At 33.5% G+C, this 26,038-nt stretch overlaps 2 protein-coding genes across 6 annotated transcripts in view; one reads left to right on the forward strand and one right to left on the reverse strand.

Moving 5' to 3' along the window:
- Positions 1 to 16,619, forward strand: part of LOC137617009 (glutamate-gated chloride channel-like) — a 24,881-nt gene extending 8,262 nt beyond the window's left edge. Inside the window, exons 5-11 of the mRNA XM_068346868.1 lie at positions 5,139 to 5,292; positions 7,510 to 7,592; positions 9,211 to 9,345; positions 10,688 to 10,917; positions 12,980 to 13,336; positions 13,734 to 13,763; positions 15,590 to 16,619. Coding sequence (XP_068202969.1) covers positions 5,139 to 5,292; positions 7,510 to 7,592; positions 9,211 to 9,345; positions 10,688 to 10,917; positions 12,980 to 13,336; positions 13,734 to 13,763; positions 15,590 to 15,820 — 1,220 coding nt within the window. The 3' untranslated portion in view covers positions 15,821 to 16,619. The remainder of the gene's footprint in view (positions 1 to 5,138; positions 5,293 to 7,509; positions 7,593 to 9,210; positions 9,346 to 10,687; positions 10,918 to 12,979; positions 13,337 to 13,733; positions 13,764 to 15,589) is intronic.
- The window catches only part of LOC137617241 (glutamate-gated chloride channel-like), a 959,538-nt gene that overhangs the window by 65,533 nt on the left and 867,967 nt on the right, over positions 1 to 26,038 (reverse strand). The gene's annotated exons all lie outside the window — the stretch shown is intronic.

Consider the following 26,038-nt stretch of genomic DNA (forward strand, 5'->3'; position numbering starts at 1 on the left):
AATAACCCAGTGAGGAAAGGAAACAAGGAAAAATAAGATATTTCAAGAAAAGTAACATTAAAATACATTTGAGCGTTTCCTATAAGATTACTCGATATCTTTTGATTATTAACTCCATTTTATCTTATTTTTCCCCTTTTCCCTTCCTCTCTACCCACGTTCTCCTAGTGGCCGTTCCAGGTACTACAAACGAACCGTAACGAAGCATGGCTGAAATTCGGTGACTGATTGGAGGGCCTGACTGGCTATAGCCGCGATACCAAACCCAATTAAAACATGCCAGGTGCCACAGTGCTGGCTGGTGACCTTTTAGATTTTCTCTCGCGACCGAATTCTACATATTGAACTTCGTTTTTTTCCCAGATTGCAATCAAGTTGAGGGAAGAGGGATACTGAAAAGCATTTTATAGTTTTCTTTAGATAAGGAAGTCAATCACTTGCGTAATTTGAAAGTAATTAGGAAGATTACGTTTAAACATCTACTATATCATAACTCGACGCGTTTTACAATCTGAAATCTGAATAAAAACTTTATTCCAGCATCTCAATGTACAGTTGGACATAGGATTTCATGGCACACCTCCCTCTGAGGAAGTGCACCGTGTCACACCAATACTGAGCGAAGAGTTCCTGTATGTAGACTGCAGACCAGCTGCTGCAATCTCTCCCTACGCTTATCTGTTTGGTTACTCGCTGCGCAGTAAGAGAGTGATGGGGTGCACTTCCTAAGACCTCAGATCATGGTGTGTCAGGGATTCCTGAGTCCAAAGTACATATTTAATCTAGATTTTAATATAAACAATGGTTGATTGTTTTACAGGTTCATCTTGATACGTAACAGGAACATTCACCCATAGAATGAACAATGCCAGTCATTCGTTTGTAGTTCAAAATTGCTTTGTAGTCTATAGTTACTTTGGAAGATATGATACAGCTTCTGTAACTTTGGTCGGAGTACATCCTACGTTAAATTGAATGATAGGTTTGATGAACTTGGCGTAGCAGGTATTGGTATTACTCCTCGTCATGGTCAAAGATAACAATAGATAATTTTAAGTGTCGCTCATTTCCAAATAAGTTTGATGGGAATTTTTCGGGCGATAACTAGAATATAATTTAACTAGATATTTGTTTCGTTAAATGTGAACGGTTACCAAAGAAAATTCGTAGATAAAATAAAATGGAGTTCTTTATACTTTTGTGTTTAATGTCATGCTTGCAGAATTTTCCTTTCAACGTTTTTCATTTCTTGTATTTTATGTTTACGGCTGTGAAAATTCAGTATTCGTAAGTAACCAATTCTTGAATATTTTCTTGTGAAGAAGAAAATTATTAATGAAGATAAATCACTCGTCAGGAAGTCTGTATGCGAAGCATATCGCCAATCATCATCGTCATCATCTCTAATTCACCTATTGACGCAAAGAGCTTCAATCTAAGGCAAGTGACCTCTGCCGGTCCATACTAATTCCAGTAAGATCATTCGCCAGGCATTAGGAGTAGAAGCCAAAAAGACATCTTGTTTATTGCCTTAAACCCAATCCGTCACAACGATGGATATCAGCACAACAAAATTAAGCCAGATGGAGTGAAATTTTGGAGTAGGAACGAAATGTATGTGAAGAGGAATGGATGATCTTTGGATTCTTGGAATGGAAAAAGATTTCCGTTGGTGGAAACTTCAGAGAATCAGAATGATGTGTGAGGAGAGAAAGGTGATTTTTTTTTTTTTTTTTTTGAAAAGTAGAAAAGTTGTCTTTTTAAAAATAGGTTGACTTATACAAAAAAAAAAGTCCTTACTGAAAAATGACTTCATCATTACGTCACATTGTAACACATTGGTTTCCCCAACAGCTAGTTGGCTGTTACAGGATTTTCATGGCCATATATCTTTGTTCTTTATGCTTTTTCCTCATGAAATTAATACTCTCTCTCTCTCTCTCTCTCTCTCTCTCTCTCTCTCTCTCTCTCTCTCTCTCTCTCTCTCTCTCTCTCTCTCTCTCTAGGTTTTTTGCCTTTTTAACTAAATCAACGATTTCTTGATTTCTTTTCATAATGACCAACCATTATAATTATTACTATTTTAAGGGGTCATCCATGCAAATCCCCATTAGGTGATGGAGTCCAAAAAGTTTATATAAATTCAATAAAACTTAGCTAAACACTCCTTAATGTAAGAACACTTCTCGTCTATTTTTTTTCTCTTTTTTTTTTTTTTTATAAAATACTAAATATTGTGTCACAAAATCGTAGTCAAACTCCATCTTTCCCGTTCGTGGAGGATCTGGAAAACTAAGTGAGATACTTGCTGAAAGAAGGAAGTTGGAACGTGCCTTGTGTATCGATGGCGCTATACTTTCTTTATCGTTTACAGGTCTCTCTATCTCCCTTTCTCTTTCTCTTTCCGAGTTCAATTTATTCAGACCAATAGTAAGCAGCTCTTCCAGGTGAAGGTCACTCCAAACCCAAACCATTGTTCTTTAGTTTGGGTAGTGCCATAGCTTCTGTACCATGGCCCTCAACTGTCTTGGGTTTAAGTTTTCATGCTTGAGGGTACACTCGGGCACACTATTCTATCTAATTTTTTTTCTTTTTTGTTAAAGTTTATATAGTTTATATAGGAGATATTTATTTTAATGTTGTTACTCTTCATAAAAAAATTCTTTTTTTCTTTCCTCACTGGCCTATTTTCCCTGTTGGAGCCCCTGGGCTTATAGCATTCTGCTTTTCCAGCTAGGGTTGTAGCTTGGCTAGTAATAATAATAATAATAATAATCCAGTGGTAAGGTATCACCTAAACGGAAATACTTCTAGAGTGATATTATTGACTTTCTGTGTGTAATATTTTTACCATGTAAATTAATACATCTTACATACACTCGGGTAAACTTTTCTATTTTATTTCTTTTCCTCTTGTTATTTTTCAAGTTTTTATAGTTTATATATGAAAGATCTATTTTAATGTTGTTACTGTTCTTAAAACATTTTATACTGTTCATTACTTCTCATGTAGTGTCATAGCCTCTTTACCATGGTCTTCCACTGTCTTGGGTTAGAGTTCTTTTGCTTGAGGATACATTCAGGCACATTATTCTATCAGTTAACTTCTTCCCTTTCCTTCCTGGGCTATTTTTCCCTGTTGGGGCCCCTGGGCTTATAGAATCCTGCTTTTCCAGCTAGGGTTGTAGCTTAGCTAGTAATAATAATAATAATAATAATAATAATAATCGTCCAGTGGTAAGGTATTACCTTCTCAACGGAAATACTGCTAAAAACCAGTTGGAAATCTGCCATCGGAACATCCTTTTATTTGCAAACTCTTTGCTTAATGTCCGGAAAATCGTCACTCGCATTGCATAAAGTTTGTCATTAGCCAAAATTTCCCAAGGGCTTTCCTCAAGGAGGGGGAAAGAGCTGTGGCGTAATGCACGTAGAGAATTCCCGATAAACTTAGTTTTTTCTTTTTTTTTTTCTTTTTTTAATATTTGGATAAAATAAAAAGATTAAAGAAAAAAATATTGTACCTAGATTTTTTTTTTTTTTTTTTTGCGTGTGTGTTTCGATGTCGAAATTATTTATATCATCTCCAAAATATAGATGTTGACTTAATATTTTTTTATGGAAAATCTCTTCGTTTTAATTAAATGTATGAGATTCTTATACATCTACAGAATCTGACGGAATCTTTCCCGGCAGGTCTTAATTGACATACAGTATTCCAAGAGAAGAAACTTAATAAGAATCGCTAGATTCTTGTGGAATAACTCATCTAGTTGAGAAACAATCTGAAGTATTTAATTAAAGCTGTGATAACCGGTAGAACTAGTGCTCTCTCTCTCTCTCTCTCTCTCTCTCTCTCTCTCTCTCTCTCTCTCTCACTCTCTCTCTCTTTTTACATACTATAACACATACATCGGGAAACCAGTATGTTTACGATGTAAAATTTTCATAGGAAAAAATACCAAAATATAAACGGCAACAGATGAAATGCTTCTAAAAAATAAATTCAAGAAATTTAATCCTTATTGTTTACTATCTGGCATCGGCTTCTAAGCCTTGAATAAATATCATCTGAGGGAATAATATGTGAACTGGAGGCCTTTGTTTATTTCATACCTCTTACTTGTGTATTTGTATACATAAGTCAAGTATGAAAGCAGAAACTTACAGGTTTTGTGGTGAAATTTGTACTTATCTCAACTTATTTGTATTTGTTATACATTACTTCTGAAGATCCTCATTAAGTTAGCCTAACTACTATTATTTGTATTCAGCATTTGATTTTTTTTTTTTTTTTTCGCCTGCGATAATTTTCACTTTTACATTTAAGTCCCTCATCATCCTTTAAGAATTAAATAATAAATAGAATTTTTGCCTATAGTACAAGTATTTTTTTTTCAACTCTTTCCAGTGTATTATCTTTATTGTTAATACTTGAAAATAACTACCTAGTAAAAAATTTCCTTTGTATCTATTTTAATTGAAAAGTTTTAAAAAACTAGTAATTATACATGTCATCTATTATACTCTAGTACACGGATTTTTTCGATTTTTCCAAATCTTATTTGCAGAAGTGTTCTGGGAAACTGAACAGCTAACCGGAATATGTATAATTTTCATTGCTTTCCGTCATGTATTACGCAATATCCTCCAAGTGATACATACTTATCTATACCGACTTGAAACCTCAACACTAAAACCTTTTGGTCAATTGAAGTAACGCTTAAACATTTGGAAATTTTATGATGTTTTTTAATATAAACGTAATATAAATCATGACTAAAACTGTCCCCTTTGAAATAAATTCGCAAGTGATACAGTTTTGATAGACTGTTTTTGTGCTAAATGAAATAATACTTAGTTTTATAACACACACACACACACACTATTATATATATATATATATATATATACAGTATATATATATATATATATATATATATATATACTATGACACCTTCTGTGTATATATATATGTATATATATATATATATATATATATACACATACATATATACATACATACATACATGCACTCTATGACCCCCTCCCGTTTTCAAGAAAGCGAGTCGATGATATTGCCCCTATTTATCCTACGAACATTTTTAGCTGATATTACCATCCCTCTATCCCTGCAGGGAAGATCAACTACCTAACGCTGACAGAGACGGATAAGATATGGATGCCAGATCTCTTCTTCAAGAACGAGAAGACGGGACACTTCCACGATATCATCTTACCCAACACCTACATCCGCATCTTCCCGAACGGAGATGTTCTTTATAGTATAAGGTGAGCCTTTTCCCGTTTTACTTGTATTAGTTGTTGTTTATACTGATGAATTGCATAGAGGTGATAATTTGGAGTTTTTAGTTGTTATCTCCGCCAACGAAGTTGGAAGGAGGTTATGTTTTACCCCCTGTTTGTGTGTATGTTTGTTTGCGAACAGCCTCTTGGACACAATTTTAATCGTAGAGTAATGAAACTTGCAGGGATTAACTGTTATATAAAAATCTGGAAATGATTAAATTTTGAAAGGTCAAGGTCACGGTCAAGCAAAATGTCCAATTCACGTAAACAGCATTAAGTTTGGACATCGTTGTCTTAGAGACTTCAAACTTGGTTCATATTTGAATGCATAAAAATCTACGCCAATTAATAAATGTTAAGGTCGAGTAAAAGGTCGAGAAATAAGATGCCGCGGCGGAGGTCTGCGGTCTACTAAGTGCCCCTCTAGTTAATGTTACGTTAAGTCTATCTTGTACTTTTTAAGGAGACATTCTTAAATTCTTATTTTTCCTATTTTTTACCCTGAAAAGCATAATTCAAACTTTACTTTTTATTAATTGGGTGTTCCTAAATAATTCCAACTTCATTTCATTAGTTTTAACAATTCCAGCTTCATTTTATTTATTTTCAAACTTTTCAGCTTCATTTTATTTAATTTCAAAAATTCCAGCTTCATTTTATTTATTCTTTAAAATTCCAGCTTCCTTTTATTTATTTTCAACAATTCCAGCTTCATTTGATTTAGTTTTAACAATTCCAGCTTCATTTTGTTTGATTTTAACAATTCCAGCTTCATTTTGTTTGATTTTAACAATTCCAGCTTCATTTTGTTTGATTTTAACAATTCCAGCTTCATTTTGTTTGATTTTAACAATTCCAGCTTCATTTTGTTTGATCTGAACAATTCCAGCTTCATTTTGTTTGATCTGAACAATTCCAGCTTCATTTTGTTTGATCTGAACAATTCCAGCTTCATTTTGTTTGATCTGAACAATTCCAGCTTCATTTTGTTTGATCTGAACAATTCCAGCTTCATTTTGTTTGATCTGAACAATTCCAGCTTCATTTTGTTTGATCTGAACAATTCCAGCTTCATTTTGTTTGATTTGAACAATTCCAGCTTCATTTTGTTTGATTTTAACAATTCCAGCTTCATTTTGTTTGATTTTAACAATTCCAGCTTCATTTTGTTTGATTTTAACAATTCCAGCTTCATTTTGTTTGATCTGAACAATTCCAGCTTCATTTTGTTTGATTTTAACAATTCCAGCTTCATTTTGTTTGATCTGAACAATTCCAGCTTCATTTTGTTTGATTTTAACAATTCCAGCTTCATTTTGTTTGATTTTAACAATTCCAGCTTCATTTTCTTCATTATAACAATTCCAGCTTCATTTTGTTTGATTTTAACAATTCCAGCTTCATTTTCTTCAATTTTAACAATTCCAGCTTCATTGTATTTAGTTTCAATAATCAGCTTCATTTTATTTAATTTTAACAATTCCAACTTCATTTTATTTAGTTTTAACAATTCTAGGTATGTTTTATTTTAGTTTTAACAATTCCAGCTTCATTTTCTTTAATTTCAACAATTCAAGCTTCATTTTTATTTATTTTTAACTCTTTTAACTTCATTTTATTTAGTTTTAACAATTCCAGCTTCATTTTCTTTTTTTTTCTTTTTTTTACAATTCCAGGTTCATTTTATTTAGTTTCAACAATTCCAAGTTCTTTTTATTTAGGATTTGTAAGTAGAATATACATTTTACCCAAAGCAATTTTTATTTTCGATTAGCACTACAAAATTACCCTTCCCCTTAAAAAAAAAAAAAAAAAAAAAAAAAAAAAAACACTTTCATCTTTTTTCCAAGTGACCCTTTTTTTTTATCATAGCACTCACAGTGTCACCACCCGGGGGACTGTAATCTCGTGTGGTATTCGTATTCCATATCGCTTTATATTGACTGTGGCCTCCATAACCCGCAGAGAGTAATAGAGAGAAGGGTGGGATAAAAGCAGGAAAAGTTCATGACTGTGATCAAGAATTTGTGGAGAGGCAGCTGGTGGGAGGAATTTGTAATCCGAGAGAGAGAGAGAGAGAGAGAGAGAGAGAGAGAGAGAGAGAGAGAGAGACAGAGAGAGATAGTAGTGTTTAAGACGAAACTATGTAGGGTAGGAAAATGATATATATTTTTTGAAATTTTTTATGTTCCTTTTCAGAATATCGTTGACTTTGTCCTGCCCTATGAACTTGAAGCTGTATCCGCTGGACACGCAGGTGTGTCAACTTCTGATGGCTTCCTGTAAGTGCCCTTAGGATGTTGTTGATTAATGTTAAGTGATGAGAAATTTAGAGATGTTTACAATTCTCTTTATAAGAAAGTCTGTAATTATGTTTTGTTAGAGTTGCTGATTATGGAGCCATTTCTCCATATTTATTTTTGATGATGATAAACCCCATCACAAAAGTTGATATAGAATATAAGCCTCTGCGTAAATAGAAATTAAATATGAAAGTATATGATGAATATATATATCACAAACACTCGTGAAATTAATCAACCACAATGGCATTCAATATCGAATTCTACCTTGTTGAATATATATCCACTGGGATTCATTTATGATAATAGCTTCTGGCTGGGTAGAGATTCGAACCCCTGCCTCTCAGCCGAAACCATGTCTGCGAAGACTCTACCCACTGAGCTATCAAGAGATAGCTCAGTTGGTAGAGTCCTCGCAGCCATGGTTCTGGCTGAGACGCAGGGGTTCGAATCTCTACCCAGCTAGAAGTTATTATCATAAATGAATTTCAGTAGATAAATATTCCCAATGTAGAATTCGATATTAAATGCTATTGTGGTTGACATTTACATGGAAGTATATGTATAGGCTACATATATAATGCGATGAACATTTTAAAAAGGCATATCATATTTTCATGCAATTTTCCCATTATTATTTGCTGGTAATGAGATAACAGGAAACCTCCATTATGAAAAAGCTGAAGCAGATCACTCATAAAAACATGTTTTATTCTTCAAAATTTTATACTCTGCAAACATTTTCTGTTAGCGATTGCATACAAATAAAGTATTCACTTTTTTGCTCATTCATTTTAGCCAATATTAGATTACATTTTCTTTTTACCATACCATTCTGCAATTAATATTGTTTAGGAGTTCTTTAATATATGCGAAAGAAAATTCTTTTGTACAATCTCATAAATCATCTCTGATGTACCAATTAATTTAAAGAATTCTTATTTTACAGGTTTTTCTCTATTTTATTGCTCAGTATATAGAAGACTTAAAGTTTAGAGTTTGTATTTAACATAGATGAAAAAAACCTCTGGAACGAAATCTGACATATTAAAATTTTAGAGCTTGTATTTAACCTGAATAAAAAAAAACCTCTGGAAGGAAATCTGACTGATTAAAGTTTAGAGCTTATATTTAACATAGATAAGAAAAAACAGTGGAAGGAAATCTGACAGATTAAAGTTTAGAGCTTGTGTTTAACATAAATAAAAAAAAACACTGGAAGGAAATCTTACAGATTAAAGTCTAGAGCTTATATTTTAAATAAATAAAAAAAACACTGGAAGGAAATCTGACAGATTAAAGTTTAGAGCTTGTATTTAATATAGATAAAAAAACACTGGAAGGAAATCTGACAGATTAAAGTCTAGAGCTTGTATTTTAAATAGATAAAAAAACACTGGAAACGGTAATGTTTAAGACTATGTAGGATGGGAAATTTTATGATATATATTAAAGTTTAGAGCTTGTATTTAATATAGATAAAAAAACACTAGAGGAAAATCTGACAGAAACACCATAAAAACGTGGATTTTCCGAACTTCATATTTCAAGTAGAATTATGGAGTATAGTGACTTTGATTTTCTTTGACCTTTGTAGATGGATGGACCACCGAGGATCTTCTGTTTCTCTGGGAGAAAAATGAACCGATTCAGGTCACCAAAAACCTTCACTTGCCACGTTTCACCCTCGAGAAGTTTATACCAAAGTACTGCAATAGCAAGACTAATACGGGTAAGTGCCATTTACTACGCCATCATCATCATCATCATTATCATCTCCTACGCCTATTGACGCAAAGGGCCTCAGAGGATTCATTGTCTAGATTCATCAAAGGATAGCCAGTTTCTTGTGATGCACACTGCCTATTTAAGGCAAGTGACCCCTGCCGGTCCATACTGATTTCAGTAAGGTCATATGCCATCATGTTTGGTCAAACACGTGCATTTTATTATCAGCAAGAAGTTAAAAGTTTTAAAATTAGATTTATTAAAATTGTAGAGATGAATATAAAGTCAGTCAATAATTTCTTGGTCTGTAAAAAGGAGCAATTCCTTTTGCATCCAATCCTAAGAGACTACAGCTTTCGACGAAGTCTTTTTTTATTCTAGATAGTTGTCAACCAGTTCCTATTCTTTCTAACAAGCTAGACAAAAATATCACCTATTAGATATCTGAATAAACAAGAGGGGTGAACATGACAGGATTTAATCAAGTATAACGGGGAAGTTTATTAATGAGTTTTACAGCCTCTTTGAATTTCACTTAATGAAAGTATTCCTTTATAAAGCCAAACTTAGCATGAATAACATTTTTCCCTCAGATGCCAAAACACTTTTCATTCCCTTTCATTTTGTTTTGTTTTGAACGTTCATTGTCTCCTGGTAATTGATTTTCGTCAAAGATAACTTGGTGTTATGCAAAACTTTATAAATGATTAAAGCAGATGTTATCAAGATAGGCTTTGTAAAGCTTTAAAACTGGATATTACCAACAGTTGAGATATATTTTTTTCCTTTTTTTACAACGCTTTAAGTTTGATAATATTACTTATCACCATTTCTTCATACAATACCCATGGAAAACGTAAAGTATCCAGCATGCCTGACTTTTTATTAACAATTTTTTATAGGAATTTATGTCTCTGTGTCTCATGTTCTCCATTTAGAGGATGAGAAAACCAAGTTAAATTACCTTAGATTTACTATAAGGTATATATATATATATATATATATATATATATATATATATATATATATATATATATATGTATGTATATATATATATATATATATATATATATATATATATATAAACATATATATATATATATATATATATGCATTTATATATATTTTTATACACATATATATGTATGTATATATATGTATTTGTATGTATGTATGCCTTTATGCATGAATGCGTCCTAATAATTTTGCCTTTCTGTTGTGCCCTAAATTGTATTCCTTTTAATCCCCATTCCTCCCTTAAATTAATTGAAATAAAAACAGTTTCTCATCCTTCTTGGATCTCTAAACTCAGCCTCACATGTGACCCAGTGACCCAATCATTTCAGGCGAGTACAGCTGCCTCCAGGTAAACCTCATCTTCAAGAGGGAATTCTCGTATTACCTCATCCAGTACTACATTCCCTGCTGCATGTTGGTCATCGTCTCCTGGGTGTCCTTCTGGCTGGACCAGCATGCGGTGCCTGCCCGGGTCGCTCTTGGTGTCACCACGCTGCTCACCATGTCCACCCAGAATGCCGGCATCAATCAGAGTTTACCTCCTGTTTCCTACACAAAGGTCAGCAGTTTTCTTTTGGGTTTAGGCTCGCTTCACACGAGCGGATTTTTCCCGTGCGTAAATATTTCCGCGCGTTAAGAGGCATGTCTTCCCACGAGCGGATTTTTCCCGCGCGGAAATATTTCCGCGCGTTAAAGAGGCATGTCTTCCCACGAGCGGATTTTTCCCGTGCGGAAGTATTTCCGCGCGTTAAAGAGGCATGTCTTCCCACGAGCGGATTTTTCCCGTGCGGAAATTTCCGCGCGTTAAGAGGCATGTCTTCCCACGAGCGGATTTTACCCGTGCGGAAATATTTCCGTGCGTTAAGAGGCATGTCTTTGCACGAAAGGATTTTCCCCTGAGCGGCTTTGTAGTTTCTGTAAGCCACTACACTGAAACCGTTAGCAGCGCACGCGGTGTTCAGTATGTGAAGGGCCATATTGATCATTGAGTTCTAATCCGCGCGGCATCAATCCGCTTGTGTGAAGCAAGCCTTAATGTATCTTGAGAAGGAATCATACTCCAATTTTCATTTTTCTTCGGGAATTGTTTCTTTATAGTTTTAGTTTTATTTTACGTCAAATTTTCTATTTGTGCTCTTAACTAAAATGTGGATTATTGTATATAATAATCTTGAAATTGTTTTAACTCGTTTCTTTATGGTCTCAATTTATGCCAGAATTCTAAATTAGTTAGAGAATTATTTTTATGTGTAGTTTCTGGCAACCTACTTACAGAATAGGTTTTGAGTTTCAGGTTTGAATTGAATTTAGTTTCAGGTTTAAGTCAATTTCGGTAGTAGACTTTATGTGTTAGTGTATTCTGACAAGTTCAGTAAATAATTTAGTTATCATGATCATTTTATAATCTAGATATTATTCGTACTTATTTAGTCAAGGGTATTGTACAGTAATTATGCACACACACACACACACACACACACATATATATATATATATATATATATATATATATATATATATATATGTATATATATGTATATATATATATATATATATATATATATATATATATATATATATGTATATATATATATATATACAGTATATATATATAATGTGTGTATATATATTATATATATGTGTGTGTGATTTCAAGTATTTTGTTGAACGAGGACAAAAAAAATAGTATTTAAAAGCTAATTCTTCCTTTTAGTGTCTTTTTAATCAAAACTTCTCATTAAACTGGCCTGAACTATATATATACATTTCGCGAAATGGTTAATGATTGGCCTAGCAGTTTTACAATGATTCAACGTTGACTCTCTCTCTCTCTCTCTCTCTCTCTCTCTCTCTCTCTTGATTAAACTCGCCTGTTGAGAGATTAAGCGAATCCATTAGTATTGAACTTTCATTTTACTCTTATTCAGATAAAGATACGTCGTTTTATGCATAATGTTACATTTTACCGAGAGTTTTTTTTTTTTTTCTTTTTTTGCAGAGATCAAAGAGGGCTTGGGCACCGAATATTAATGTCAAAAAGTTTCGCCCTTTCATTAGAGCTATTTAAAATTTTATGCATTATTAGAGTAGGAGAAATTAGAGGCATTATCGTGTCAGATTATCAAAGCGGGGCCGGAAAAAGGTCTGATTAAAGTGGGATATTTTGATGGAATGAGTTAACAAATTTTGTAATCTCCATAGGTAAGTTTCTGTTTCGGTATAACAGTAGGATTTTTATCGGGAACAGATATTTCATTTGAGTTGGAACCCATTTTTTCTTATGATGTAGTTTTACTTTCATTTTTATTTAGCTCACGTATTCGGGCTAAGTAATGCATTCGTAAGTCTTGACCTATTTTGGATACCCTTACAAAAAAGAAAAAAAAATCACTCTACAAGTAGTCTACTGTAAATGTTTTGCTGTACTGATGAAAAAATTAATTGGCACCCATTTTTTCTTATGTATTTTTACTTATATTTTTATCTATCTTACGTATCTTGGCTAAATACTGGATTATTATCCCATCTTGCCTACCCTCAAGGAAGAAAATCAGTACATATACCGTAAATATTTTGCTCTACTAATAAAAAAAAAAACCCTATCACCCTTCATCGCACAGGCCATAGACGTCTGGACGGGCGTATGTCTGACCTTCGTCTTCGGAGCCCTGCTGGAATTCGCCCTGGTCAACTACGCCTCCAGATCAGACATGCACCGCGACCAGTACAAGAGAAACCACAGACTCTGGGAGGAGGAGGCGGCGCATGCAGCCTGCGAGGCCACGGCCAGTCGAATCAACCGAAGACATTGGGACGAGGACAACCCTTCAGCCTGCGAGGCGGCCTCCATGATCGCCTGCCCTCCTGACCGAGGCGAGGGCGGCTACGGCCACAGCAGAGATTACCATCATGACAACTTGCATTCCCCGGATAACGACGGGCGGATTCCGGACTATCATGGCATCGTGAGAGAGAGGGTAGGTGGATTCTGTAGATGCGATAAAACACCTGTGAACAGGATTCTTCTCAGAAATGAATGGTGTATAATGAGAATTTTTTTATATTGAGAAGTTGAGATCTGTGTTTTCTTCGTTGAAATTAATAATGTATAATGAGAATTTTTTATATTGAGAAGTTGAGATTTGTGTTTTCTTCTTTGAAATTGAAAATGTATAATGAGAATTGATTATATTGAGAAGCTGAGATATGTGATTTCTTCTCTGAATCAATAATGTATAATGAGAATTTGTTAACACTGAGAAATTTATATCTGAGATGTCTTGCTACGTTATATATATCTGTAATTTAAGAAATATATGCTAATTATTGTGGCAGTTATAATGAACTATAAATAAGGTGATTTTAATGTTGCAGATGGAAAATGGAGTTCCTGCATTTGCCATGGTGAGTGCTGTTTTGATATTCATGTGTTTGAGAATATTACTGGAAATATAAGACTTCTGAAACATTTTTAAATTATTGTGAATATTTAATTGTTTCAATTGACAGCTTATCTAAAGCGTTTACTTTTTCACCTCTTTACCTATGTATGCAATGTCATATTTTGGCCTTTAAGCTTCATTACCTTCTTTTCCAGGCAATGCCCATTGAATTTTATGTATATTATAATAATAATAAAGTGAAATGAAGCTACCATGTATGCAGTGCTTCCTAGATAGCACTTTTTATTTGATAACTTCTCGAATTGCATTTTGTTCATCAATAATGTTAATGACTCGAGGACGTTTTTGTATTGCTAAAGCAATTCTGTAAATTCCAGTTTTTTTATCAAAATTGAAAATGAGGGAAGCGGCGGGGTTGTGGTTTGGGGGAAATTGGAAACCATCGAAGAGAAATCAACCCAGATTTCATCAGAATTAATTTTTGTATTTATTTCTCTTATTAATTGTAATAATTAAACTGTTTCTAGATGTTAGTCATCTGACTTTGGTGTACGAATGTTGTATTCATGGTACATCATCATCATCATCATCATCTCATCCTACGCCTATTAAGGCAAAGGGCCTCGGTTAGATTTCGCCAATCGTCTCTATCTTGAACTTTTAAATCAATACCTCTCCATTGATCATCTACTTCACGCTTCAGTTCTCAGCCATGTAGGCCTGGGTCTTCCAACTCTTCTAGTGCCTAATGGAGCCCAATTAAATGCTTGATGAATTAATCTCTCTTTGGGAGTGCGAAGAGCATGCCCAAATCATCTCCATCTACCCCTCACCATGACCTCATCCACAAATGGCACTCGAGTAATCTTTCTTATAGTATCATTTATAATCCTCAACTGCCATTTCATGGTACACTGAAAAGTAATTGAAAACAATCCTTTCAAAATATTTTGTTGAGTTAGACAATGCATTTCCGCGCGTCTTTTTTTTTTTTTTTTTTTTTTTTTTTTTTTGCATATGTAATGCTTTGGAACAGCCGTAACCCTATCTTAGTTTTATGATGATTTTGCTTTCAAATTCAATGCTCTGACCTAGATATATTGTTGAGGTTAAAAGGTTCTAAGTTCGATGAAGAATATGAGTGATATTAAATTGATTTATGATTATATAAAAACGATGTTTATTCAGATGGTGTAATTAATGTGAAGATTCAAGCATTAAATCGTGATGCCCATGTGCTTGAAAAAAAATTTATTTTTATAAAGATTTAAGACGATAGTTTCTGGTAAAGAGTTGATTTACTTTTCGTATATCAGTAGAACCCCTCGTTCTGAATAACAAATTTTAATGTTACAACAATATTTCATTTGACTTCATGGTTTTGTTTTAGTGTTTTCAACACAAATCCCCCACCTATAAAATTCATTGTTACATTTGCATCTAATTAATCCCTAGACATTACAGAGTCAAGTCAGAAAGCACTGTATTTCTTACCCGCCAATCAATTCGTTCATTTTGATTTGAAATCCCCGTTCTATCAGCATTGTCATATAAATGTTTTTATGTTGAACAGGCTGACATAAATCTTATAGTTTAAATATGAAATATCTTTTTTAATTTTGTTATTGTTTTTAAAATATTTTAATTGTTCATTACTTCTTATATTGTTTATTTATTTCCTTATTTCCTTTCCTCACTGGGCTATTTTTCCCTGTTGGAGACCTTGGGCTTATAGCCTCTTGCTTTTCCAACGGGGTTTGTAGCTTAGCTAGTAATAAAAAAAATAATAATATAAATATCCATAACAAAATCCATTACTCCCAACAGCGTCCTCTGGTGCCACCCTTCAGAGAAGGAGGACCACACGGCCTGAGATCCTGTGAGGTCCACCTACAAGGCCCCTCCGTCAGCTGCTGGCGCTCTTGGTTGGCCAAGTTCCCCACCAGAAGTAAGCGCATCGACGTCATCGCTAGAATCACGTTCCCCCTCATCTTCGCCCTCTTCAACGTCGCCTACTGGAGCGCCTACTTATTCAGGGAAGAGGATAAGCATCGCTGAAGACTTGGAAACCCACTTTTTTTATGTTTACATTATTTTTATAAGGTGGCAGAGATGATGACTGCTAAACGATGTGTCCTATTCCGTTTTGCTCGCTCGGAAAGGAAACGGAGAGTGCTTACCTTTACCCTCGTGACGTATTCGGTGTTGCCATTACAAGAGGGCTTTTTAAAGGAAAGACAGTGTTTTCTCAGACTTCCAGTTATACTCAGAGTGGGTATAAAATCAAGCCCGTATACTTTTGATATGAGATTACTAAATCACCGGCTTATTTTTGCACGTGACGTCATCCGCTAAAACGATGTTTACAAGGCTTGTTAGAGGATAAGAATTGTGCTGAAAAGGTTATTAGTCGTTTTTTAGAAGTAAGGAAGTAAAGTGTATGTATGACGTGTTTTTATCTATAGTAAGGGTATCATACGAGCTTCTCTGTTATTTATTCTTCTATTTTTTTCAGGCAGTAATGTATAATTTTTACTTCACAAACAAACAGTTTACTGTTCTGTACTGATTTTTCAAAGGCTCTTTTATTCTGGAAAACAACCCTTGGCCGTTAGCTTATGAACATATAAAAAAAAAAATTATGAACAGTATAGAGATGCTAATGGATTTCAGTTTTTTCAACTTTAGTGTGTGTGTGCTCTCGTTGTTATGTTTAATTACGTGCATGTATCATATTTGTTATATGAAGAAACTTTAATAAGTAAAAGCAAAGTTTAAATCTTAATTGGTCTGTAGATACTGTAAGTTGCACATGAATTGTACATGTTTCATGTGATCCAACGAAAGAATTGATAGAGAAGGGACATTGTTAAGGTACACAATTAATCTGGCGTCCCAATTTTGTTTCACCAACATCAAGAAATAGTCGTGATAATAACAATAAATGTAGTAATGGCAAAAGTCATTGCTCCATTTCTAGACTCAGCTCATCAACAGACTCTATTAAATTGTTTCGTGGAGCAAAAGGAATATTTGAAAAAACTTAAAAATTAATCTTTAAGAATCTATTGAAATCCTAGCTTTAACTTTTATGGATTCTCTTTAACAGCCATTCAAACCAAACCACGAACATAATCATCTTCGCAATAGTTAACAAACCTCAAAACACTTTTTGGGTGAATCATTAAATGATTATGAGTATGTATACGTAATTATAATTTCTTTCCATAACGTATATTTTTTCGTAAAACCTTTTAAGAACTCAAATTTGCATGAGGAAGTACTAGAGATTCATATATGGAAGTACAAATGGAATGGCTGCTCCAGATGCTCGTTTGTTAGATGAGATAGAAGATTGAAAATCATTAAATGCACTCCACACTGTTCATAACCATCCCACCGCCATTAGCGATGTCATCCACATTCAGATATCTCACAAAAAAAAAACTATAGTTGTGAGTATCGTTTTCACCGAAATTAGGCCAAATTGCCAATCAGTTCTTCCAACCAGCAATTTAGAAATCATGCTGAGAAGTCTTATCTATTTTTCTTGAGCCGCAAAGAAAGTTTCTTTAGTTTTCTCTGGACCAGTAATTTTAGGTGAAATTCCTTTGGCCAGTTACAGGTTTTTGTATACTGGTCACAGGTTTCTATTTAGCTAAAGTGTTTCGACAAATTCCTTTTCCTTTCTCCTGTGAACTCATGATCCTTACAGACGACAGCTTTGTACTTGGAAGTATCTTTATAAATGATTCCCTTATCAACTTGTAAATACAATACCCAGGGTAACTCCATTTTGTAATGTTAAGTGTAATACAGCCTTGTTAAAAGTTGTCTGAGCACTGCATGTTTTAGTCAGTAAGAGAAATCATGTCCCCATGACATTTAAAGCAGACAATCAAAGGTCATGCTGATGACCTCAAGGATTGACCCCTCGCTCGAAGTAAAATTAGGTCTTGTATAATGAGCAATCGGGTATTTTGTCGAAATTATGATTTGCATGTCTAGGATGGTCACATATATATATATCTCAGCCTCTTGTTGAGTGTGAGGTACAATATACTTTATATTTTGTTTGAAAATCAAAGATTATATACATATAATGTCCGTTTTTCATAACAGAGGATATATAAATCTCAGTGTCTGTATTCTAAAGATAGACTGCAGTATAATTTAGGAATTATTGTGTCATGGTTCACATTGAGGGAATATTTTTTTACATTTTTATTACAAATTTCAATGCCAAATATCAGGAAAGTCTAGATAGTTACTACTGATTATGTAGGGCCTAGTTCACCATATTTCATAGTCCTCTTGAATGAATTTTACCTTTTCATCAAAATAATTGAATTTTCAGCTCACCCCAGGGTAGAAAAAAAGATTTTTAGTAAAATTGGTGATGAAACGAAACAAGCCATAATGGTCGCTTGAAATCGGGTTATTGTTGTGTAATGAACCTGCTTTGGTCAGTGTGGTACAAAAGTTAAGTTAATCCTGAGACGATTCATTTTGGTATTTAGGTTTCAGATTTATCTAAGACATACATTCTTATATAAACATTTTATGTATGAATAATTAAAGACATACGGAACGCATCGACGTGAGGGCAAAGATAAACCCCATTCGTGTGTTTGTACAGTAGAAGTTTTAGCAAAATGTCAATAAAGAGGAAAGCTGAGCAAATGCAGATTGAGGGAAGTGGAAGAGATATTTTAGTTTATCAATGGGTGGGGTAGAATACGTTAAGTAAGACTTCAAGTAAATCCTTAAAATATTTTTCCTTCCTACTAGTTTTCATATTCGGAAATCGGGACAGAGAGATGTGTTAAAGTAATAATAAAGAAATTGCCATGGTTATGAAATGATCTTTGGATGTAAAGTAGACTGTTCATGCATGTGTGTATCTTCGTACGAAACCCAATGGAAAAGAAAACCTAGAATTTCTTAGCTAGGTATAAATAGATATTTGAAAGGGATGAAGATTGGCTCAGAACCCCAAGCAACTACAATTGGCTATACTGAAAATGTAAGCTATACTCTTTAGTGAATACAATTTAATGCGATAATTTTATAAAAAAATTGAAGGTTAGTAGACATTCGGAAGCCTTCAGCGGGTAGAGTTTAACTTTATGAAATGTAGGGCATAATTACCTACTAAAAATCTCATCGAGGGTTTTCCTTTGTAAAAAAAACTAAATAAAATCGATCCCCCTTTCAATAAACATCCAATTTGCCGTATGAGGAATCGGATTGTCTTTCCTATTAAAAAATTGAGAATTGTCAGAAATACATACTTTTTAATTCAATTCAATTTGACTTAGTATAACAATCGGCTATACAGGAGCAAGCAAACCTTTGCTTGTTATTGTCAGATATATAAGAATTTACAGCAGAAATCGTTGTTTTAAACATAACTAATCCAAGATAGTAATATCTTACAACAATTTCCCAGCTTCTATGCTTCTAAGGGAAAAAAAAGGTTACGGATAGCGATACACCTTTTAAATCAGTGTACGTTCAACTAAACTTCTCTTAGGAATACTGTAGTCCATTTCTTTTATCGAGGCTGATTTGCACCGACTCGCAGGGGTGCCCTTTTAGCTGGGAAAAGTTTCCTGATCGCTGATTGGTTGGACAAGATAATTCTAACCAATCAGCGATCAGGACACTTTTCCGAGCTAAAAGGGCACCCCTGCGAGTCTGTGCAAATATGCCTCGATAAAAGAAATGGACTATAGGTGTATCTCTTAACAGGAATATTTATTTTCGATTTTATAACGTGTCTGTCTGTACACAAATATACGTTTTTGTAAAAACATTCATAAAATTTTCGTTGGAATAGGGTGGTTTGATCACTCCCTTTAACAATATATTCAACGATTTTGCTAATTATATCAACTTTACCAAAGTATTTCCAGTGTTCTTACATAAGGTGTATGTTATGTTTATACAAGTGCACATATTTTTTTAATTGTCCTTTTTTCCTAAATGCCAGTAAAAATTATTTTAGTTGTTTTTAAGTGATGGAAATTCTCCTGTCATTTTCACATCACTTTGCTAAAATATACCGCTGAAATAAGAGCTTCCTATACACAAAACATCTATTGAATTAATTTTTAATGTGTTGTTCTTCATTCGAGTTTTCCTCTAGTTTCACTTACCAAATCATTGGCGAAATCTAGCGAAATATAACCAGAAATAAAATTCTAAAGCTAGGAAAGTACTACCAAAATTCATATTCTGAAATAATTCATATATATATATATATATATATATATATATATATATATATATATATATATATATATATATATATATATAAGAAAGAAACTAACCTATGAAAATAAGGTATAATACATTGTCAAAAGTGAGATATTTCTGCTTTTTTTTTGCCATCAGGCCTTTTAAAGTCTTATTCCTCGGAACGATTTAAAAATTGCATTTTTTTTATTATTAGTTATTGCTTTTAATTCATTGTTTATACGCCAAATGCATTTTTTATATTTACTTCATTTAATATTTTATCTTGTCATAATTGTCTTATTTCTTATCCCGGGCTAAATATTTGTTTTCTTTAGAAACAAGATCGTTCTTAATTTTGTTCTCCATATTCCAAAAAAAAAAAAAAAAAAAGGTATCGCAATTTTACATCCAGAATTATATCATTTTAAGCAATTCATATAAGCTATTCATATAGCTTATGACAAGTTTACTTATACTACCAACTTTGCAGTAACCATTTTTTAATTTAGTAATGTGCCAACAATTATAAATGTTTTGGAATGAACAACGAGGTACCGGGAACCTTACGTCGGCTGCTACTATTATTATTGAATGGGGGTAAACTTGTTTAAGTATAGAAATGTAATTTATAGATCGTGGAATATCAGAAAAGAATTTCTAAATTAATTCTAGACCTACGTTAGAACTAGTGAAACTTTAACAAAGAAAACTGACATAGGGTCGCCGTTACAAAGACTATGGCCGAACATAAAATTCGGCGGAAGAATACTGTTTACATTTCTTAGCAGAATCTTGGAGAGAATTGTTCTAATAACATTGAAGAATGGTACAGTAGGGCAATTGAAGAAGTTCAGGTACGGTCAGATCCAAACTACGGAAGTTACTCTTTTGGAATACGAAGGCACTAGGAAAAACGGGGTATGTACGGATTTTTCGAGCGTGTTTATATTGTAGAAAAAAAAATGGTACGAAAAGTTAATGTACTCAGTTTTGCGGGGATCACTTAAGTACTGATTAACCTGTCCCGTTTAACAATTTAAGTGCAAGACTTGCTAACAACAAGTGAGCCATATCTGAATACTATGTAGCGTTCAAATTGTGAATATTTTTCATTGTTTAAATTCGTTCTATGACGGCTACATGGTTTGTTCGAATTCCTGGTGGATGTTAACGATTGGAGAATTATAGAATCATGAATAGCCGTATTAACCCAATCCAGTTGCATACAAGTGTTGTATGGGGAATTACTTTGACATATGAACGGAAAACTCTCAATTGATAGATTATTTTTTGGGCTCAGGCCATGTCGTCGTGATGGAAGTTCCTTCAAAGGTAGCTTCCTAGGTATATTTGACTACATGGCTACCCCATCCAAAAAATAGATTTTTTGCTACGCTCAAAATCCGTTTATATTTTACCCCGAGAGTGAATTACTGCTTAACAGTTTGTTCTGGAGAAAGATAATTTTAGAAAGGTAATATGTTCAAATCACTAATTTGTATTTTAATGACTAGTGGAGGTCATTTTCATGGCAACATCGCTTGGCAGAGTCAACAACAACCGAGAATATTTTACTAAGTTAATGTTAAAAACCATCACTGAGGTCAAAGTTAATTTTTATCCTTTATTGCTATCGTATTTGTGATACAAATTTCAAGTCGACCACAATGTTTTTATTTGTCTAAAAAATTCGTGTTTTATAATGTTTATGAATGTGGTGCTTGGTTCATATCCAGAGATACTGGAAATAATGTTGGTTTTACTTAGGAACTTGCCCTTATACCACGGACTTATAGACAAGTTATTTAGACTAAGTTGTCGGAGTCATTCCTATCGCTCAAATTTTACACACACACACACACACACACACACATATATATATATATATATATATATATATATATATATATATATATACATATATATATATATATATTTATATATATATACATATATATATATATTTATATATATATATATATATATATATATATATATATATATATATATATATATATATATATATATATATATATAAACAAACAAACTTCCCTGGACGTCACATTAAACATTCTCGTGTTTGGATTGGTTTTGTTTACAAAATCTATTTAATAAATTTCTGTTGATGTGACATTTTCTTTTTGATCAATAAACATAATGTGCTAACTAATGAACAAATTGGATTGTGAAAGTATCCATTCTCTAAATTTTCCTCTATACTGAGAAATTATCAAATGAATTTCCTGGACAGTAAACTGTTAAACTTGCTTAACCAATTGAATTTTATTAAGACAATAACAAGAGGAGATTAAAATTTTGTCATATGTCATCGTGTATATTATGATTTCTGTTTTCAGTGATATTGGAAGTCCATTACTGTAGTGTAGTCATGAATAACAATGAATAATCATTATATGTTATCTCTTGTAAGGTGTACTGTCCTAGATGTTAGCCTTTTATATGATAAAGAAAAATGTTTAAAAATGCTTTTTATTTCGTCTCACGGGTTCCAGGAAACTTCCGGCCCTGTTTGCTTTCTGTTGTAATCTTGTTTATAAGAAAGGTGTAAAGTCGCTTTATAATGGTCAACATGTCCAATAAACTTACACATTGATTTATCTTTTAATTTCAAGTCCTTGTGAATATTTATTGGATTGGTAGAATGAAGGAAATCGCGGTTCATTACATGTTTTTACTTTAATACAGTTTAAATCTAGGCCTATTGCTGTGATCTTCATGGAGAGAATGAAGGTAAGATTATTATAATAATTACGAGATATATTTCCTACCAAGACTCAAAATAATCGAAGAACGTTATTCATTTTGCCCTTGACATTCTCTCTCTCTCTCTCTCTCTCTCTCTCTCTCTCTCTCTCTCTCTCTCTCTCTCTCTCTCTCTCTCTCTCTCGTCAAACTTTAACAATTCTCGATTTGCAATCAATAGATGGCGCTGTCAATCCCACACCCAATGACGTTTGTGCTGAGATTTCCTCTTGTTAGAAAATTAAATTATCCTTGGATTCGTTCAGCATGTTCATAGCACTTAGTGGCAGTCTCCCTTGCGTAGTGTTTGAAGCTAGTGACGATAAAATTTTATACCGATTACGCATAAGGAACGTCCTTTGCGTAATGAAAGTGTCAACAATCGTTTACGCTTTTGAACGTTTGTTTGAAAGTAACCGAGATACTGAATACGAAGTTGCGGGTTTGTTTACATAATGTTACAGCAGTTTTCCTCGCCAGGTGTCAACGTCAAAGTAAGTGTTAAGGATATGCTTATTTTTCATAGATTTATACTAATAAGTTAATATGATGATGGCTATAACTATAGATAGGCACATGGAGAATGAAGTAATTAATTGATGGTTACTTCAAGCTATGTTTGATTAAGATATTACTCAATATTTTTTTTCTATTGTACATTGATGATTGGCTATCGTATTTAACAAATGTAGGTCTACGACTATGTTGTGATTGGTTATTAATATTTATCGATTAGGCTAATCCTTTATATATAATTTATGATTTGTAGTTTTTCAATAGTAATGTAAGTCTCCATTGCTTTTCATTACAAACAATATATGTATAATGTCTTCAATTCTTCTGTAAGCGTTGATATAATCGACATGCATAAGTCGAACCAATTTGTAGGGCACTAGTGCAAAATTTTACGGTAGGCCTATTAGGTTTATTTTCTGCGTTTATAGCTGAAGTTCAAGTCAATGACTATTGGTTAAACTTAGTGTAAGTTACTGATTACATTGAAAAAGATGTCTACGCATCCATGCATAGTCGCGTGGTAACAATGGGAATTACTATTTGATCCCAAACCGATAGACGTAAATAAGAATACAGTACTTAGCGTAACTATTATTCGAAGTAACGGAGGATTCAATTACTGTCTTACTGTAGGCTATTATTCCAACCCTGTTCCACTACGCCCAAGGCTCCCGTCAGAATTCATGCATTTATTTGCTAAACTTGCGTAACCAGACGAATTGTAAGCATTCTGTGACAGCCACATTTGCATTGGCTGTCAAGTCCATAGTATAAATCATTAACAAGAGAAAAAGACAATTTTCTTCTAAGAAAGGCTTTATATATTTACTCTGTATAATATAAAGAGGAAATATATTCCATATTCAGTGGGTGATTGTCTTGGTTCTGCTAACTTTGGTCATGTTTTGCTTATTTGTTTACATGGTTAGTTGGTCGTATATCATGCACAGTGGCCCCAAAAACTCTTTGAACATATAGCCCTTTAGTCATAAAACTAATCTTATTTGTTGTTATGGGAACTGAGTGTATCTCAAACTATAGACGTACAGAGGTAGGTAATCTTATCCCAAGGTGCAAACTCCATGTTGATCTTGCTCCTCTTTTTTTTTTTTTTTTTTTTTTTATCAATTTTGCAGCGATTTAATTTTGTCATTCGTAATTTAGTACAGTAGACCTTGATAATGATTTTATTAATCCTAAGTTTCTTAGCAGAAACTGTCGTATTTAGCCAAATACATTTTAATTGCATTATCCTGCCCGTTATCTTTTTTTTTTTTTTTTATCAATTTCGGACCAGAATATTTGGGCAAACCACCCGTTCATTAGCCGCCCCCCCCCCCCCTTACAATAACAACTAGAGGGGCACTTAGTAGAGCTCAGACCTCCGCCACGGCAGCTTATTTCTAGACCTTTTTGTCGACCTTGACCTAGGACTTTCAAAATGGAATCACTTCCACGGTGAGGAAACCGCGTAAACGAGTGATTTGCAGCGATAGTACTGGTTAGAAATAATAAATATAAGATTACCATGTGGAAAAATATGGCTCTTGTAAGTGGCGAGAAATTAAAGTATCAAAATTACCTACAGCATGATTCACATAGCGTTCCTCAAATGGATTTTGCTCCACCATGGTTCACTTTTCTTGTAAATAAACATCTCTCTGCTCCTCGTATTTTAACACTTATTTCAGGGCCTTCTCACTTATATTAACTTATTTCAGGGCCTTCTCACTTATTCTATCACATTTCAGGGCCTTCTCACTTATTTTATCACATTTCAGGGCCCTATCGTTTATATTAACTTATTTTGCACTTAACACTTATTTCGGGGCTTTCTCAATTTCACAGATTTTACACTTATTTCGGGACCGTTTCACTGATTTTAACATGTATTGCTGGGGCTTCTCACTTATTTTAACACGTATTGTAAGGGCTTCTCACTTATTTCAACACTTATTTCAGGGCCTTCTCATTTATTTTAACACTTATTTTATTGCCTTTTCACATTTTGACACTCATTTCGGGTCCTTCTCATTGATTTTAACACTTCTTTCAGGGTCTTCTCGCTGATTTTAACATTTATTTCATGGCATTCCCACTCATGTTAACACTTTATTTCAGGCCTTCACACTTATTTTAACACTTATTTCAGGGTCTTCTCGCGTATTCTAACATTTACTTCATGTCCTTCTCAGTTATTTTAACTTCTATTTCAGGGCCTTTGCACTCACTCACTTTAACATTTTAGGGCATTCTCATTCATTTTAAGACTTATATTAGGACATTCTCATTAATTTAACATGTACCTCAGGGCCTTATCACTTATTTTAACACTTATTTCAGGGCCTCATCACTTATTCCGACACTTTATTTCAGGGCCTCATCACTTATTCCAACATTTATTTCAGGATTTCCCACTTATTTTAACATTTATTTCAGGGCCTTCCCACTTATTTATGGGACTTCTCACTTATTTTAACACTTACTTCAGGGCCTTCTCACTTAATTTCAACACTTATTCCAGGGTCTTCTCACTCATTCTAACACTTATTTCAGGGCCTTCTCACTTATTCTAACACTTATTTCAGGACCTTCTCACTTATTTTAGCATTTATTTCATGGCCTTCTCGCTTATTTCATGGCCTTCTCACTTATTTTAACATTTATTTCATGGCCTTCTCACTTATTTCATGGCCTTCTCACTTATTTCAGGACCTTCTCACTTATTTTAACACCTATTTTAGAGCTTTCTCA

Source organism: Palaemon carinicauda, chromosome 23 (assembly GCF_036898095.1).
Source record: "Palaemon carinicauda isolate YSFRI2023 chromosome 23, ASM3689809v2, whole genome shotgun sequence".
NCBI lineage: Eukaryota > Metazoa > Arthropoda > Malacostraca > Decapoda > Palaemonidae > Palaemon > Palaemon carinicauda.